At 43.6% G+C, this 16,524-nt stretch overlaps 1 protein-coding gene and 1 long non-coding RNA gene across 9 annotated transcripts in view; one reads left to right on the forward strand and one right to left on the reverse strand.

Annotated features, from left to right (window-relative positions):
* Positions 1-16,524, forward strand: part of LOC116153493 (uncharacterized) — a 149,983-nt gene that overhangs the window by 127,038 nt on the left and 6,421 nt on the right. For 5 of the 8 annotated variants that reach the window (XR_010380917.1, XR_010380918.1, XR_010380919.1 and 2 more), the window contains 3 exons: positions 1,723-1,916; positions 4,498-4,687; positions 11,057-13,927. This is a non-coding gene — a long non-coding RNA (uncharacterized LOC116153493). Of the gene's footprint in view, positions 1-1,722; positions 1,917-4,497; positions 4,688-11,056; positions 13,928-16,524 lie in introns of those variants that run through there. The other 3 variants (XR_010380921.1, XR_010380922.1, XR_004137278.2) reach the window with 2 other exon arrangements.
* The window catches only part of STXBP6 (syntaxin binding protein 6), a 222,358-nt gene continuing 207,144 nt past the window's right edge, over positions 1,311-16,524 (reverse strand). Inside the window, exons 5-6 of the mRNA XM_031453518.2 lie at positions 9,502-9,659; positions 1,311-4,342 (exon numbers count right to left, since the gene is read on the reverse strand). Of these exons, the coding sequence (XP_031309378.1) occupies positions 4,319-4,342; positions 9,502-9,659 (182 nt within the window). The 3' untranslated portion in view covers positions 1,311-4,318. The remainder of the gene's footprint in view (positions 4,343-9,501; positions 9,660-16,524) is intronic.

Raw genomic sequence — 16,524 nt, forward strand, 5'->3', positions numbered from 1 at the left:
ACTTCGGGGGAAGCTAGCAGCGCAGTTCAGCTCTTTTCTCGATGCCAGCTGTGTGCATGCCTATATGGATGTGCATACCTGTGTCCAGCTACCACCCAGGTTCGCCCGCACCAAGGGAAAGAGGCACACAGAAGGGATATCATCAGGAAATAACATGGAGACTTTGCATTTGTTTGAGATTTATTTCTGGTATTTTTCTCCCCTCTCTTCTCTCTACTTCGCCCTGCCCTCAGTCTGCTTGTTTAGGCAGACGATGATTGATGAGTCAATACAGTTGACCTTTGGACAATGTGAGCATTAAAGGTGCAGCCCCACCTCCCTCAAATAATTGAAAATCAGCCTATAATTTCACAGTTGGTCCTCCGTGTGTGGTTGGTTGAATCCAGATTCAACCAACTGTGAATTTTGTAGTACTGTAGTATGCATCTATTGAAAAAAATCCCATATATGTGGACCCGGGCAGTTCAAACCCATGTTAGGACAAACGTTTTTCCTAAGTGTGTTCTCATTGACAGCAAGGAGGAAAGGCACCATTGATTTTTGTCTTAAACCTTGTATTCTCCCATAAAATTTGAGAGTTGCTTGTGGTATAATTGCTAGCAAAAATTATATTAAGAAAAAAGATCATCTTTGCAAATCAGTGGGTTGATAATTAGTTTGTAAGAAAGGTGCCTTTAAATATCTAATGACTCAAGGCCAGGTCCTCATCTAGCCGAACCATCTCTCTGTCCTTTCTCTGCAAAGTGGAGGTGGTAGCCTTTCCTTTACACTTGAAGTCCTCCCAGGAAATACTTCAGAGTCCTACTTGCTTCACCCAGTGTCCATGACAACTGTTCTGCAACAGTCGTCACCTCAGTCACTTCCTTTGAAAACAAGCGGGGCAATGCGATAACTTGCATTTGCTTTTCCATAAAAATAAATTGAGATAATTTGACTGTCTTCTTTCCAATTTAAAAGGACATGAAAGTAGTCTGCTGAATGAGGGTGTGTGCAGTAATAAGCACTTGAGTTGAGACATCACTAATATCCTCAGAAAAATAACTATTAATCAGCTTAACTGCTTTGCCCATGAGAAGAAGGAAAAAATCTTAACTCTTCCTGGGTAGAAGCTCATTGTTTAAATTAATTTTAGTTAGCTCTTTAGTCTTTTTTTAAATTTCAAGTTCTCCCAGTCAAATGTCCATAAGAATACTTACCAGAATGGCTCCTGTAGGCACACAAGTTCTTCCCATTAGCATCCAAAGGGTGATGCCTGCCTATCCGGTAGTGTTTTATAGATTTCGAAAATAACTGACAGAAACGAACATTCATCGCGGTTAAAATATTTAATGATAAAATTAGAGTTTGCTGTAATAGTGAATCACAGGGCAAGTGTTACTTGTCTCTGAAAGGAACAAAAATTATCTTTGACATGTTAGAGAACTTCTGGAGAATGAATAACTGTACAACAGACATTAGCAGTGTTACAATTCTAAAAATTAAGAGCAAAACCTATCTTTAATATCCTTTATTGAGAACATTCTGTAAATATTTTTACATAAATGCACAACCTTTGTTAGCCATAAAAGTAGTATTAAGACAAATTTCACTGTAATTTTAAATCTAACACATAATCTTTTTTTCAGAGCTTAAAAAAGGTAACTACTGATCTTGTTACATTTTACAAATACATTCTTTAATATGAAACATTAGCCTGAATTAGCGTCTACTTCCTGTACACAGGTATCTAATAGGACTAGTGAAGAATACTGCAGCTGCGCTCCAGGCGGAAGTGAGAACACTGGGAAAATCTTTATGCGCTGTCAATACGATTTAAGAAAGCCTTCACAGATACAGAGTATTTCCAAAACTCAACAGTGAAGTGCGGAAATGAAACAAACGTCTTCTAGCAAGCCACTGAATTGCTCCCAAGTAATGTAAGTTATTTTAGCAATTTTCTCTACGTTAGACTGTATTAATATTTTGTATAGCAGCACCTTCCACAAAAGGATAGCAAAGAACTTCACGTGTGCCATCACAGGGCTCGCTCCTCTGCAAACAGTCAGGAGTCCAGGAGGGGCCGGGGTTGCTTTTTGGCCTCTGTGGGGTGGAAGCCTAGGTAGGACTTGGACACAGGGAGGTCAAGGGCATGACCACAGCCTGGAAGCAAATCAGGAGAGGATGCTAATAAAGATGCACATAGACTTTCTTCTAGTCCAGGCTATTTCCAGTAAGACTTAAGTCTATCAGGACAAATAGTAAAGAAAGGGCAAGGTGTTGAACACCTATATTTATGAAGAGTAACTATCACAAGGCTACCAGGAAGGAGGACTCTCAGATTTCACAGTATGCTTATGCCCTCACCCTCTGCTATTTGAGAAGCAGCTTCACAAACACTGTTGCTAGATAGTTGGCAACAAATTTTATATTTGAGTTTGGCCGATTGTCAGGGGGTTTTAGATTTACCCTTTCAATTATTTATACCAACTATCTATCTCTGAGGCTAGAATCCAACTTGGGAAGATGAATATATGTGTGTGTACGTGTGCATTTTCTGACCGAGGTCTGCAAACAACACCTATTTGGTGTGATGTTTGCAGCTTTTCTTAAAAATTATAAATGTGTCTAATGATACTCACCAGATACCAAGTTCCTTGATTCTTTAAAGTTTTAAGACACCAAAAAAAAAAAAGTACAAAATATTAAACTTTATAGGGTAAACTATTTAACTTTACAGAGTTTTCTTGAACTGGATCATTTCCCTAAGAGGATCCAGAAATTTGTCTCTGGTAAATCCTATCTCCCTTTTGATATGTACCAAGATCATCCCCCCCCCCCAATAGCCTAATTTTCTATCACTTTGGGAATGCTTTATCAGGAGAATTTAAGCTATTCAAATCAGCATAAATAATCCCAAAGTCATTGTATGCTGCTGTGTAAGAGGCTATAATACACGTGGCCTCAATCGGCTCAATGGATAGAACAGGGTCCTGAAGATCCAGGCAGCTTAAAAATCAATGCACCGCAGCAGGAGGCTGAGAATGTGTCTGGGATGTGCAGCCTGCCTCCTTGTTTCATGAAGACAAAGCACAGCTTCTATTTAGCATTTTAACCCTCTAAGGAACCAAATTCCCAGACTGAAAGCCCAGGACTGTGTTGAGTAATACGAGATCGGAAAGTGTGTGAACTGACTTTATTCAGTCTGACTGCAATGGAAAGGCTTCCTGACTGCTGTTTTATGCCAGACCTGGCAAGTTGCAATTGCCATGAAATGTGATGTGTCAAGAAACCCACACTTTAAATTACATTAAGTAAACAGACAGCAGTAACAACATAAAAACCTCCAAAAATCAGATACCAAGCTATTGATGGCCATTTCCCAAGGCATTGTGAGGGTGTCTCTGAAATAGGCATGACTTTGTAAAAAAAAAAAAAAAAAAAAAAAAAGATTTTTAATGTAGTATCTTTTCACATTATCATTTGCACAGACTTTTATCTGGACAAATCGATTCTTGATTAAAATCCAAGCTCTTTTCAAGACCAGCTAACTTAGTAATTGGGGACAGTGACAAAAGAAACATTTGTGAATGCACAGAGGTTTTACAAATAGGCTTTTCCTTGGGTCTTTAATCTCAAATTTTTATCCTTCATTTGACAATTCCAAATAATCAGCCTGGAAACAAGTAGTGGAAGTACTTAAACTGTAGCTCAGAAAGTAGACTTCTATCTGTGATTCTGATGTTTTTTTTTTTTGAATGCTGGTGATGGCTCATGCATGAGATTACTACACAAAAAGCAAAATCTAAGACTGCTGTTTCCCCTGATAAATCCATTTGTTTTCCATAATACAGACTTACATCTCAGGATATAGAATCTTAACCTTCAAATTAAGAGTAGCTAGGAGACTGAGTGAAACCAGTCACTGCTTGAATTTTATTTTCAACCAGGAACAGTAACAGCTGATGTCACTACATTAAAATGTCTTCCTGCTTAATATCAGGGGAAAAAAAACCATGTTGCCAGTATATCATTTGGTCAAAATTTCATATTCAAACTACTGAAAAAAAAAAACCTTAAAAAAAAAAAGGGAAAACACAAACACACGCACACACACAGTGGAAAAGAACTGAAGCTGATGCTATGCAGCATTTCTTAGCAAGGTTATTAGGGAAATGTATAAACACAGCATCTTTTCTTTCATACTAACATCTGAAAAGGCAAAACAAACCCCCTAAATGTCCGTATTTTGGAAAAGAAGCAAGCGGAGGTCTGGAATTCTTGTAAAAACTGCTGAACAAACTTCCATTTCTCTTAAGAGGTCATCAGGAGAGGCAGTTTCTCAACATTTGTGCTTCATGGCAAGCTAAACAGAGAGAGGGACACAAGTAAGATGTTAGCAGCCCCAGGAGTCTTCCTGCTGCGGCCGAGCACCGTTACTACCCACAGCGGCACCTGGTAGGTGTGCACCATCTCCCCGAACCGTCCACTGAGCGCTGCATTTGTCTCCCCTCCTTACAGTGATGGTGGTGAATGTGTCCAGGTCCCGGAGGATGTTCTGTGATGTTCCTTTCATTTCACTGAAGGAGCAAATGGAAAAGGCAAAGCGCAGGCAGAACAAGCGACCTACCCTACAGATCAGTGGGAGTAGAGCAGAGGCCTCTGGGCTCCCAGGTTGGTGGTTATCCAGGAAGACCAACACTCCTCAAATGTAAGTATTTACTGACATCTCATAAAGTATTACAAATCACCAGCTGTAGAGAAACAGTCTGCAATAAGCCACGTAACATCCTGGACATTCAGTGAGGTCCAGAGCACTTGACAGAATGTGTCACTGAGCACGGCTGAACAATAGACCAAATTCAGACCTTGATTTACTACTCCCACTGGTGTTTGAGAAATGTTGTTTATTGAAACGTAAGGTCTTTATAAATGGGAACACCAGATACCACTGTATCATGCAATAGCTTCCCAAGCCAGCTGGAGCCCACGTTGATAAATATTTAAGGAAATGTATGCAGGTACAAAACATAAAAGTAAACCTGATACTGCATTCCTTAGCCAGATTCTTACCAAGGAGCCCATACGCTGGTGTGAAGCAGAAGGCAGGGCGGAGGCTGACCTATGGGAGTCCTTGTGTGTCCAGCGTCTGTTATTAGGGATTGACTCTGAGGTTGGGGCTGGAGTGACTGGGAGTAGTCGTGTTGCTAAATCAGTCTCTACTTGGGAAACCTTAGCTCTGGGCGCGTCTGGCTGGTGAAGCCATCCTAAACCACGGACCTTCAGTAGTGCTGACACCAGCAGTCAATGGTCAGATGGTGTTCATGAAGTCCCGAGTATGCCCAGGCTGCCCTGCTAAGTGCTGTAGGTTTTTGCCAAGAAGGATGGAGGTGGTTACTAACTCCTGACCTCGGAGACTTTATAGTTCAGGAAACATGGTGGGTGGAAATGGCAGGGCCGGTGCTCTCCCTCAGATCCGTCCCACCCCTCAGCCACGCTCGGAGCCCCTCCCCTGTGTGGCCTCCACTTCTCGCTTTGTCTCTAGGTTTTATACGTTATTTAGCAATGCAGACCCTTCAGATCCACACAGAGCTGTTTAGTATCATGCATAATGAATACCAACCATAAATATTTGATCAGTGCTGCTGTCCTGTTACTCACTGAGCTGTTAGCCTTCAGCTAATGGGCTTGTGCCAATTTACCCACAGCCATTAATCCTCGGCAGTGATCGTGCTGCTGCTCACACTGGGCCCTGGTCACCACTCCAGTGCAGCTGGAACTGATGCTGAGGGAGTCCCAGCTGGGCAGGGCCGTGCCAGCTCAGCTTTACAGACATGCAGCTGGTTTGGACATTTTGCCATTTGAGGTATTTTTGTGGGAAGTGCCAGCACTCTTTATGCTACCTAATTTTTTTTTTCTTTAATTTCCTGGGAGTTAGAAGCTTTAGAATATGGAAGGCAGGGTACTGTTGCTTCCCTGCTGCAAATTGCTGTATGACCTTGAGCTCTAAAGTCACGACTGCTCGGTGCCTCAGTTTTCTCATGTCTGTAAATATCTCCAACTCAACTGCTTATGGATTAATTTTGATGTCAGAGTTCCTATACAAGTTAAAAATTTCCTTCTGCTATTTTTTTTTAAACACATGGAAAGCTTTCTCTTTCAAAACTGTAAATAGCCCCATCTTAGTAACAACAGCAATCGTGGAGAAAGCCATTACTCACACTGGGGGTGTTCTTTAAGAGGCCTGGGCTCCTGAGGTCCCTTCTGGCTCAGACCCACAGGAAGCAGATGAGTGTAGTAGCGACAGAGGCAGCCATTCCTGGCCAGTGAGGGAAATGCCACTTACCACTCCCTCCCCCACAAACGTGGGCTTGTGCAAAATAGGGCAGATCACTGCTCCTTTCTGGGGGAAATGTCATCTGAGGATGCCTAGGTGTGGGTACCGCTCTCGCCTGCTGACTCACCAGCCGAGGCGGGTGTCAAAGCACCGTGCACACTGCAACGCTGTGCTTTTTGGGGCAGGGAGAGAGAGCAGGCCTGCTCTCTGGCCTCTCCTGAGATCTGAGACTGTGCCAAGCCCACAGCTCAGGAAGGAACCATGCTTCTCCAAGCCAGGCTGAAGGGAAGTGGGGGAAAGGGGATGCAGGTACATTTCTATCAGCTTTACAGGAGGCAAGCAACCAGATATCTTGATGGCAGGGTCCTGTGAAGGTGATTCACTCACTAATGTACCTGGATCACTGTCGGGGTCCTGGGAAAAGCCTAGGAGATCCTCTTCTATTGCAGTCTAGAAGGTGTGCCCTACTCTCCAGCTGGGGTTGTGTGTCCTTATTAAGCCAGGGAGTCCAAAGAAACTGTAACCCAGAACTGCCTCGCTCTGTTAGGGCTCTAACGTACGTACTGTGTGTCAACTTCTGAACATAGCCATGCTGGGGGGAGCGGAAGGCCTGGGTTCCATTTCTGAACTCTCTCCTTACCAGTAGGCCTGGCGGAGTCTCAGCCTGTAAATGATACCATCGTGGTCAGCCTATGCCAAGGGGACAGATCAGTCCTAGCCCCTGGGAAAATAGCCACACCTTATTACAAGGGGTCAGTCTCCTTGTTAGGAACCCTGCCAATGCTGTGATTCATAAGCACACGTCCGTTTTAGAAAACCACAAGTCTGGCTGCCATAGTGTCTTTCTCACACCTCCTCAAACGTACTAACAGACACTAGCAGCTCCCGAACCTGCCCTAATAACACCCCCTGGAGGGGAAATGAGAGTAAGTGGAGACTGCCCCACACCTCATCTGTCTCTAGCAAAGCAGGTAACTGGCTGGCACGGTCCTCCCAGTGGGCAGGGCCCCCTGGGCCGTTGGTGGCCTCGTCAGCTTCTGTTCTGACAGGTCCAGTTTTTAAGGGCCGCTCTGTGTCTAGACAGGATCGGCATTCAGCAGGATGCCTACTTTGGAGGACACAAAATCTTCACCTCCAGTCCCTCCGCATCCCTGTGCTGGGATCCTGGGTCACGTTCCTCCAACCCCCTATGGTTCTCAGCATATGACCAATTAGGGCAGGTTCGGCAGAAACCATTTTTATGGAAATATAACTAGTATTAATTGAGGTTTATATGCAGCAAGTATGGCGCTAACAGATCTGAAGGTCTGAGTGCACTCAGTTTGCTCAGTGCCCTAGGACAGAGGTGCTACTACTATTAACTGGCCCTCTTTTGCTGATGAGGAAGCTGGGGCTTCGAGAAATTGAGCCCTTATCCAAGGTCACTGAGACGGTAGATCAAACACAAGACGTTAACTGCCATGCCATACTGCCTCCCCAGCTGCCTAGCAGACTTGGCCACAGTGTCAGGGAAACGGTGACTGAGGCCAGGAATTCTAGCCGTATGGTTAGCTTATCCCAGCCACTATTTGTACATCAGAGGCGGACGCCGACATGGATGACCTCCAAGTATTGTCTGTTCTACCTTAGGAAGAGCGGTTTCACAGACTTCCTTGGTAACCTGGTCCATGGTTTAATCATCAACCTAAACTCTTGTTTTAGCAAAATGTTATCAGTGCACTACTGAGTGTCCTCTTCTGTCTGACAAGACAGAAAAGGGAACTGCCTGCATTATCACCCTTCCCAGACTTGAGGACAATTATTAAAAAATAATTCCCTTGAGCTTTTCTCTTCCCCAGATCAACACTTTAAATGTTTCCCCAGACTTCCACTGCCCATCTCAACCCCCACCACTTAAATCACTACACTTGCTGTTGCTATAAATGAAGCTGGGTGGGAATTCTAGCATCCCCATTCCATCATCATTCCTGCATCACAAAGGCTGGAGAAGGGAGGAGGGGAACCTTAATTCTGAGCTCACTCACTCTGTGACAGCCACGGCAAGCAAGGCTCTGGCCCCCAGCAAGGCTGCCTGCATTTTTGGCCAACTCTGAACTCCAAATGGGCCCTCAAGGCAGCAGTGCAGTAAGATGCTGTCATAATAGGGAACTGATGGCACAACGACACAGGTCTGTGCAGAAGGGCTGGAGGAAGGGGATGTGAGAAGCATCTGTTCAGATCCAGATCCACCAGGGAGAGACCACCCCGGCTCAGCTGGGGAGATTTTTCCCATTATTTTTCAGGTTGTCCATTCTTGTTTCCTCAGCAGAAGTGGGTTTTCTGTTAAAGCAAATTAGTTTTTTTTCCCTAAAGGTCACCTGAAAAGCATATCTGAAAGGCCAGATTATGAGTCTGAGATGCCAACAATTATCAGTTGTTGTTTCTGGAAACCTAAATTTGAATCACTAGCCAGAAAAGAACTTCGAATGTACTTTGTATTTGTACTTTGATCTGAAGCACGAGAACAGTAATAAATCCTCTTTCATCACCTGACCAACAGGGCCTCTGTTTCCTTTGGTTTGCGCCTGCCTTAGACAGCTGGCTGCCAATAAAAACTCTCCCTTACCCTTTTGAGAGGCAGATTCTTGGTGAGTGTGTGCACCAACGGCATCCTCTGGACCCAGAGGTGGTGGGAGTCTCGCAGGTCAGCCTTAGAGGTCCAAGGTCCCTGGTGAGGGGAAACTAGCCCCGAGGTGCCCTGTGCCCTGGACTACAGCTTGCTTTTCATATGATAAAGAGATAAGAACACAGGATGCCGGGCTCATGACCAGAAAGGGACAGCACAAAAAGAGTAAGCACAAGCAGCCCACAGTCCTTTCAAGCGCCGGCCAAGGTAGGGGGGACATTCTTAGACCTGCCGCCCCTCCTCACCCTCCATCCTGTTCCCTGGAACTTGAGCCTTAAACTTCCCAAAGATCCAAGATCAGAGACAAGGATGAAGATGTCAGGAAGGAGACTGGTTTAACCAAAGAAACGGGTCCAAGACGAAATCTTCCATGACTCTAGTACTTAACTAAGTAGTGGAAGGAAATTGCATAAAGGGGCCAAAGGAAAAAAGGAGGGCTTGATTTTGTACCTCCCATCATGGGAAATACACTGAAATACAGTTTTGGGCACCGAAGCTCCTTGACAACCTCTGCAGGACCCACCTTGTGTGCAGTTTCCGCAAACTGCTGGGCGCTGTTCTTCATGTCTTCCGTCTTCTCCTCTGCGCGGCCTAACCGTTCCCCGCGCTCGTTCAAGGCCTGGCTCGCTTTCTGTACTGCGCTGGTGACGCTGTCGGCCGCCGAGTGGAGGATGCTGTTTCCTGAAGGAGGACAGCAAGCACGTCAGAAGCTGGCTCAGCTGACCTACAGGGACAGACCCCTGCAGGGGTGAGCACCCTGGAAATCCTAACACGTTCACAGAATCACGCAAGTTCAGTGAGACACATCTGGATCTTAGGAGCACGTCCTCTTGACCTGGGGTTAGGTGAAAAACCACAGGAAAACTGGGCGCACGGAACTTCTCCAGATACAATGTCTGTATTCCTTTCAATGTTTCCCCTCCATTTTGCCCCTTCATCCCTAAATGTATGGCTCCGTGAGAAGCTCTGGATCAGCCTCATAGTTCAGAAGAGACACGTTGGCTCCTGACCTTGAATCCTAAGCCATGGCCTGGTTGGCTGGGCCTCTCTGCCTCCATCTCTAGGACATGAAATACGGGGCCTTGGCACTGCGCTTAGCCAGCAGGTAGGAAACAGTGACAGAAACCTGTCCTAGAAGAAACTTAGCACTCCCAGATTCACGAGTGATGATACTGAGAAAGCTGAAAACCATCACGTTTCAGACAGTTACGCAGCCCTGACATCCCATTTGCCAGGACCGGGAAACAGAATTCAACAGTGAAGAACTTGCAGACGCAAAACCCACTGAGACCTAGCAACTCGGAATATTACAGCCAGGGGAAATTGATGGCTGTATTTTGTTAACACTGAGTGGAAGATAATTTAAGTGGCATTTTATGTAATAGCTTTATGTTTTTGAGTAAGTTTATTACATCATTTAACTTTGTACCTGGGATGGATACATCTAGCCACAGACAGCTTTTAATAGAAATGTAATTTCCACTGGTCTCAACTGCAGAAGTGTCCTAATTTCTCCTCCGTGGGAACAGTCTGTGGTTTGTGGAAAAGGATCTCAGGCGAAGAAAGTACCTGGCCCCGAGGAAGCACTTTGTAAATTGTTCTCCATTTTTCTTCTTTAGGGATGGATTTTAAGGGTATGCGCTAAGGGGAGGAGAATGGAGTTAACTTACTATTACTCAGCTGCATCAGGCCCTATAGGAGCCAAGATAAATCAGCACAGATGGATAGGGACCAGAGGAGATGTGGCTCTGGAGAAACCTGATTGAATGCAAGGGCTGGAATGGAAATGCTAGGTCTTCAGAACACATTTAGGAGGAATAATCCGGGTCCCCCTTTGCTCTCACATCACGACTCTGATGATAGCCTATACTATTGCCTAACATTTGAGTAGCATTTTGCAGTCATAAAGCATCTTCACAAATGTTTCATTTGATTGTCACAGAAATTCTGTGGAAAGACCGAGACTAGTTGAGGCTCTGTGGCTTGCACAAGATCACATCACTGGGGAAGTGACACAGCTAGCACTGGAACCTGGTTTCCTAATGCCTTTTCCTGATTCTGTACCCTTCTCTTTGCAGGTACGGCATTGATCCTGGAAAGCAATCACTGTGACAGAACTGTGAGCAGACCAGCATAGATAGGTTCTGACAGGTTATTTCCCAAGGTAACGCCTGACTGTCTCTGTCCTCAAGGTACTCCTCTTGGTAAATGAAGAGTTATTGCCTAAGCTGCACTGCAGGTCTGGTGCTCCCAGGAAGGAGCAGGCCGATGGGATGGGAAGATGGAGAAGGGACTGAAGGTGCAGGGGGTGGGGGTGGGGCACGAGAAAATCTCCTCCCTTTCTTGCTTCCTTCCTCATATCCACACTTAGCCACCAGAGGCTGAAGACAAGATGGGGCAGGGACGCTGCAGCTTCATAGCCGGGAACAGCTATATTAAACCAAAGGGATTTTAGAGTTAGTTGCCATAAAATGAAGAGGGTATATGGAATTGACCCTGACGATGCCCTCAAAGCCATCTGTGTTTCTGCAGTGAATCTGCTCTGCGTAAGCCATACTGCTGTCCTGTCATGACTTCCTTTTCGTCTCGTACAAGATGTCAGATCAACACTACCCCAGTTTTATATGAGAACTATTTAACCAGCAGTTGTTACAACTAAAAGAGAACCAAATGTTTTAACTGTAAGAGGGAACCAAACACTGTCTTCAATAAAAAATCTACCTTCAGTTATTTTCAGGCATGAAGATGGATTTGAACCCATCTCATTGCCTCTGTTGAAATGTCCTCTCCTGGTTTCAATTCTACCCATATTTCAAGCTCAGTGAAGTCCCATCACCTTTCTCAAGCTTCAGGTCAGTTCCATTCTCTTCTCAACTTCGTAAGAACTGTCTGTGTCCTTCTTGGGCACCTGATCAGACACAGTCGTGGGCAACTCTTCTACCTCATTTCTTCACCTGTAGGTGCAGTGACTTCCTAGCTGGATTGTAAATTCCGAGACGGGCCCCTTTCACTCTGTTGACCATTCCCTAAGTCTTCAAAATCTTCCTCTTGACTTGGGTCTCCTGCTTGTTTACTCTCTTCTGAGATCTTGCAAATGCTGTAATTCCAGGGATCTGTCCTTGGCCCTCTTCTCTTTCTCACTCTGCAGACCCTTCCTGGCACAGTTGTACTCAGCTCATGGCTTCAGTGACCAAACTTCTCTCTCTTTCTGGGTTGGGCTGCTGAGGCTGCAGACCCAGACCCATGTTTTCTTACTGGACGACTCCAGGTGAGTGATCCAAAGTCACCCTGAATTCAGTATGTATATACCTGACCCACTGTCACCTGCTTTCCCTTTGGAGCCCCCTGCTCAGCTGTCACACCTGTTTTCCCTTTGGGGCCCCCTGCTCAGTGAATAACCCCACTATCTGCCCAGCGTGCTCCCCCATTCAGAAACCTGGGAGTCCAGTCCAGATTCCTCCCTCACCTTTACCACATACGACAGGTCACCTCCTATCCAGCTCTCTACTCTTGGCCCTCGGCCACCTTCATCGTCTCTGTATTGTCCAGTCCCTCTTGCCCTCAGAGTTACAGCAGTAGCCTTTTGTTGTCCCGTGCCCTCACCACCTTTTCTGGTCCATCTTCCACATGCTTCCATACTAAACTTTTTTTAAATTTATTTAACTGTAATCGATGTATGGGGTTGTGTTAGCTTCAGGTTATTTTCACGGTTGGTTATTATCAGATATTGAATGTAGTTCCCTCATAGTAAACTTTTAAGTAGGCAAATCCGATACCATCTGCTCACTAATTCCAAGGTAAAGTTGAGACTTCTGCCCTGCCTCTCTCTCAGCTCATCTCTTAGAAGCCCATCCATTTTCCCTCCTCCCTAGCATTCCCTAATCCTACGTCTTGCCAGATTACCTAAATGTTCACAGATGTGTCATGTTTCTTTTACTTACATGCTTTCATGCTGACTGCTACCTCTGCCTGACCTCTGCTCTCATTTCAGCCTCCCCACTTACTCCTGTGCTTCAGTACCCTTCAGACCGCTCTCCTAGGAAACTCTGTCATGTCTAGCCTGCCCTGTACCATAGGTTCCCCCAGCATACACATTACCTTGTGTCTGTTTCAGATGGTGCATTTATTACGATGCCTGTAATTGTTGGGTATCTAGTGTGCCCTCCTTGAGGGCAGGGACTGTGCCTCTCTCATTTATGTATCTCCAATCCATGATACACAGGAGACACTCAGTAAATACTGGCTGACATAGAGACAGGAGGTATATATCATCCTTCTAATGCTTTCTCCATGGCTTAGCAGAGGGTTGGACACATGATTGATGCTGCTACATGATCTAACTAGGTTCTGAAATTCTAAACTTGCCAAATGACTAAGGATTTATTTAGTCTGTGTCTAATGAAGCCAACTATCTCATCTAGAGATTGTGCCAGGAATTCAATGAATTAAGTCAACAACAAAATGCAGAAAGGGGAATGCTATTGCTATAGTAAAAGTAAAGGGAGAGCTTATTAAAAAAAATCTGTTGTGCTTATTAGCCTTAAAATAAAGAACTTTAAGGTATAAAAATAATAGAAGTTAAACAGCTTCGTAAATCCAATGCAGAAATAACAGCTGCCTGAACACTTACTACGGTCTAGGCACTTACTAAAGTCTGCTGCTCACAACAACCTTATGTGTTGGGCATGTCACTGATCCCATTTTTACAGATGGGAGCACCAATGAACACAGAGAGGGTTGGCAGTGCACCAGGGATCACACAGGAAGTGAACAGCAGAGCCAGGTTCTGAACCCAGGCAGCCCAGCCGCAGAGCCAGTTCTCTGACGCACTGTTTCATTGGCTCTCCGTGGGAATTCTCTTGTGTTGAGATTAATGACAGTCTGCATTAACTATATGGAATGACTTCAGTGTACTAGTTCCTAAAGCATTTCTTTAAATCACAACACAAACGAACACATCTTGTCATTATTACAAGCTAAAAAAACTTACTATAGAAAATTTAGAATACATTTTACTATAAAAAGGCAATAAAATTGTATAATACTCAATTGCTTAGTGATAACCATATTTACATTTATGGTACCTTTCATTCCAGTAAATTTTCTAAAACAACGTTGAGACCATACTGTATTTATTTAGTACTATGTCCTATTGTGGGTACTTTCCCATGTCATGAAGACTTCTTTGAAAATACTGTTTATAAATGGCTACATGACACTTGTAATTTTTTCAGTTAGTTCCCTTTTAGAGATATTGGGTGTGTGTCCAAAAGTGTTTGGTCATTAGTTCTTTCTTTCCTTCCTCCTGGCCTTATTTATTTAGGTAGCACTGGCTTTCATCATGTTTCCTGTGTACACCACTCTATTTCGACTTCTGTATACACTGTAGTGTGCTCACCACCAAGTTTAGTTTCCATCTGTCACCGTACAGTTGACCCCCCTTCATCCAGTTCATCCTCCCTCAACCTCCTCTTTCTCTGGTAGCCACTACTGTGTCTCTGCATCTGTGTGGGTTTTTTTTTAATTTTAATTAAAAATATTCCACATGAGTGAAATCATACTGTATTTTGTCTCTCCTTGACTATTTCACTTCATATAATACTCTCAAGGTCCATCTGTGTTGTCACAAATGGCACCATTTCATCATTTTTTATGGCTGAGTTCCGTTGCCTGTCTGTCTGTCTCTCTCTATATAAATACCATATTTTCTTTATCCATTCATCCATCAGTAGGCTCTTAGGTTGTTTCCATATCTTGGCCTCTGTAATTAATGCTGCAGTGAACATAGAGGTGCAAATATCTTTTTGAATTAGTATTTTCATATTCTTCAATAAATCCCCAGAAGTGGAAGAGCTGGATCATATAGTTCTTAATTTTTTGAGGAATCTCCATACTGTTTTCCATAGTGGCTGCATCAATTTACATTCCCAGTAACAGTGCATGTGGGTTTCCTTTCCTCTACACCCCCCCCCCAACACTTGTTATTTCTTATCTTTTTGGAAAATAACCATTTTAATGGGTATGAGGTAATATCTCATTGTGGTTTTAATTTAAATTTCCCTAATGACTAGCAGAATTAAGAAAACAATCCAATTTACCCTGGCAACAAAAAGAATAAAATACCTAGGATTAAATTTAACAAAGGAGGTAAAAGATCTATACATTGAAAACTGTAAGACACTGTTGAAAGAAGTTGAACACTGTTGAAAGAAGTTGAAGAAGACACAAAGATATTCTTTGCCCATGGATTGGAAGAATTAACATTGTTAAAATGTCCCTATTACTAAAGGAATTTACAGGTTAAATGCAATCCTTATCAAAACCCCAATGATATTTTTCACAGAAATAGAACAAAAAATCCTAAAATGTGTATGGAACCACAAAATACCCCAAACAGCCAGAGTAATCCTGAGAAAAAAGAACAAAGCTAGAGGTATCACACTCCCTGATTTAAAATTAGACTGCAAAGCCATAGTAATCCAAACAGTATGGTACTGGCGGAAAAACAGGCGTACCGATCACTGGTACTGAATTGAGAGCCCGGAAACAAATTTACACATACACGAACAATTAATCTGCAACAAGGGAGCAACGAATATGCAGTAGAGAAATGACAGTCTCTTCAATAAATGGCGCTGGGAAAACTAGACAGCCACATGCCAGAGAATGAAACTAGACCACGATCTTACACCATACACAAAAATCAACTCAAAATGGGTTAAAAACTTGAATGTAAGACCTGAAACCATACAACTGCTAGAAGAAAACACAGGCAGTACACTCTTTGACCTTGGCCTTAGCAGTATCTTTCTTGATATGTCTTTGCAGGCAAGGGAAATAAAAGCGAAATTAAACAGATGGGACTACATGAAGCTAAAAAACTTGTGCACAGCAAAGAAAGCCATCAACAAAACAAAAAGACAACTTAATGAATGGGCAAAGATATCTGCAAATCATATATCTGATAAGGGGTTAATATAGAAAATATATTTGAAACAACTTAGTAACAGTAAAAAATGAAAAAATGAGCAGAGGATCTGAATAGACATTTTTCCAAAGAAGACATACAGATGGCCAACAGGTACATGAAAAGATGTTCACGATCACTAATCATTAGGAAAGTTTTACTTTTTAGAGTGAGGCTACGGTTTCTTTCTTGCATTTACATGCACACACACACAATCTTTGTCCACATCTCTGATAATTCTTAGAGGTTAAACTGCTGATTCAAAGGACATACAGGAGAAGCTCCTGTGCTTGGGACCCTTCTAGTCCTTACTCCATGCACCTCTTCGTCTGGATGTTTATTTGTATCCTTTATAATAAACTGGTAAACACAAGACACAAAAAAGGACCTAACATTTTTGAGGTTCTTGGCGCATGCTAAAAATTGCTTCCCTGAAAGACTCATTCAATGTTCAAAACTCCTCATTTGAGTGCCCACAATGTGCCAGGCAGTGTTGTGTTGACACACTGGCAGAATGATGCTGAGGGAGTGATTTAACTGCTCTAATCTTTGGTTTCCTTGACTGTATCATCCACCTCA

This window comes from Camelus dromedarius, chromosome 5 (assembly GCF_036321535.1).
Source record: "Camelus dromedarius isolate mCamDro1 chromosome 5, mCamDro1.pat, whole genome shotgun sequence".
Lineage (NCBI taxonomy): Eukaryota > Metazoa > Chordata > Mammalia > Artiodactyla > Camelidae > Camelus > Camelus dromedarius.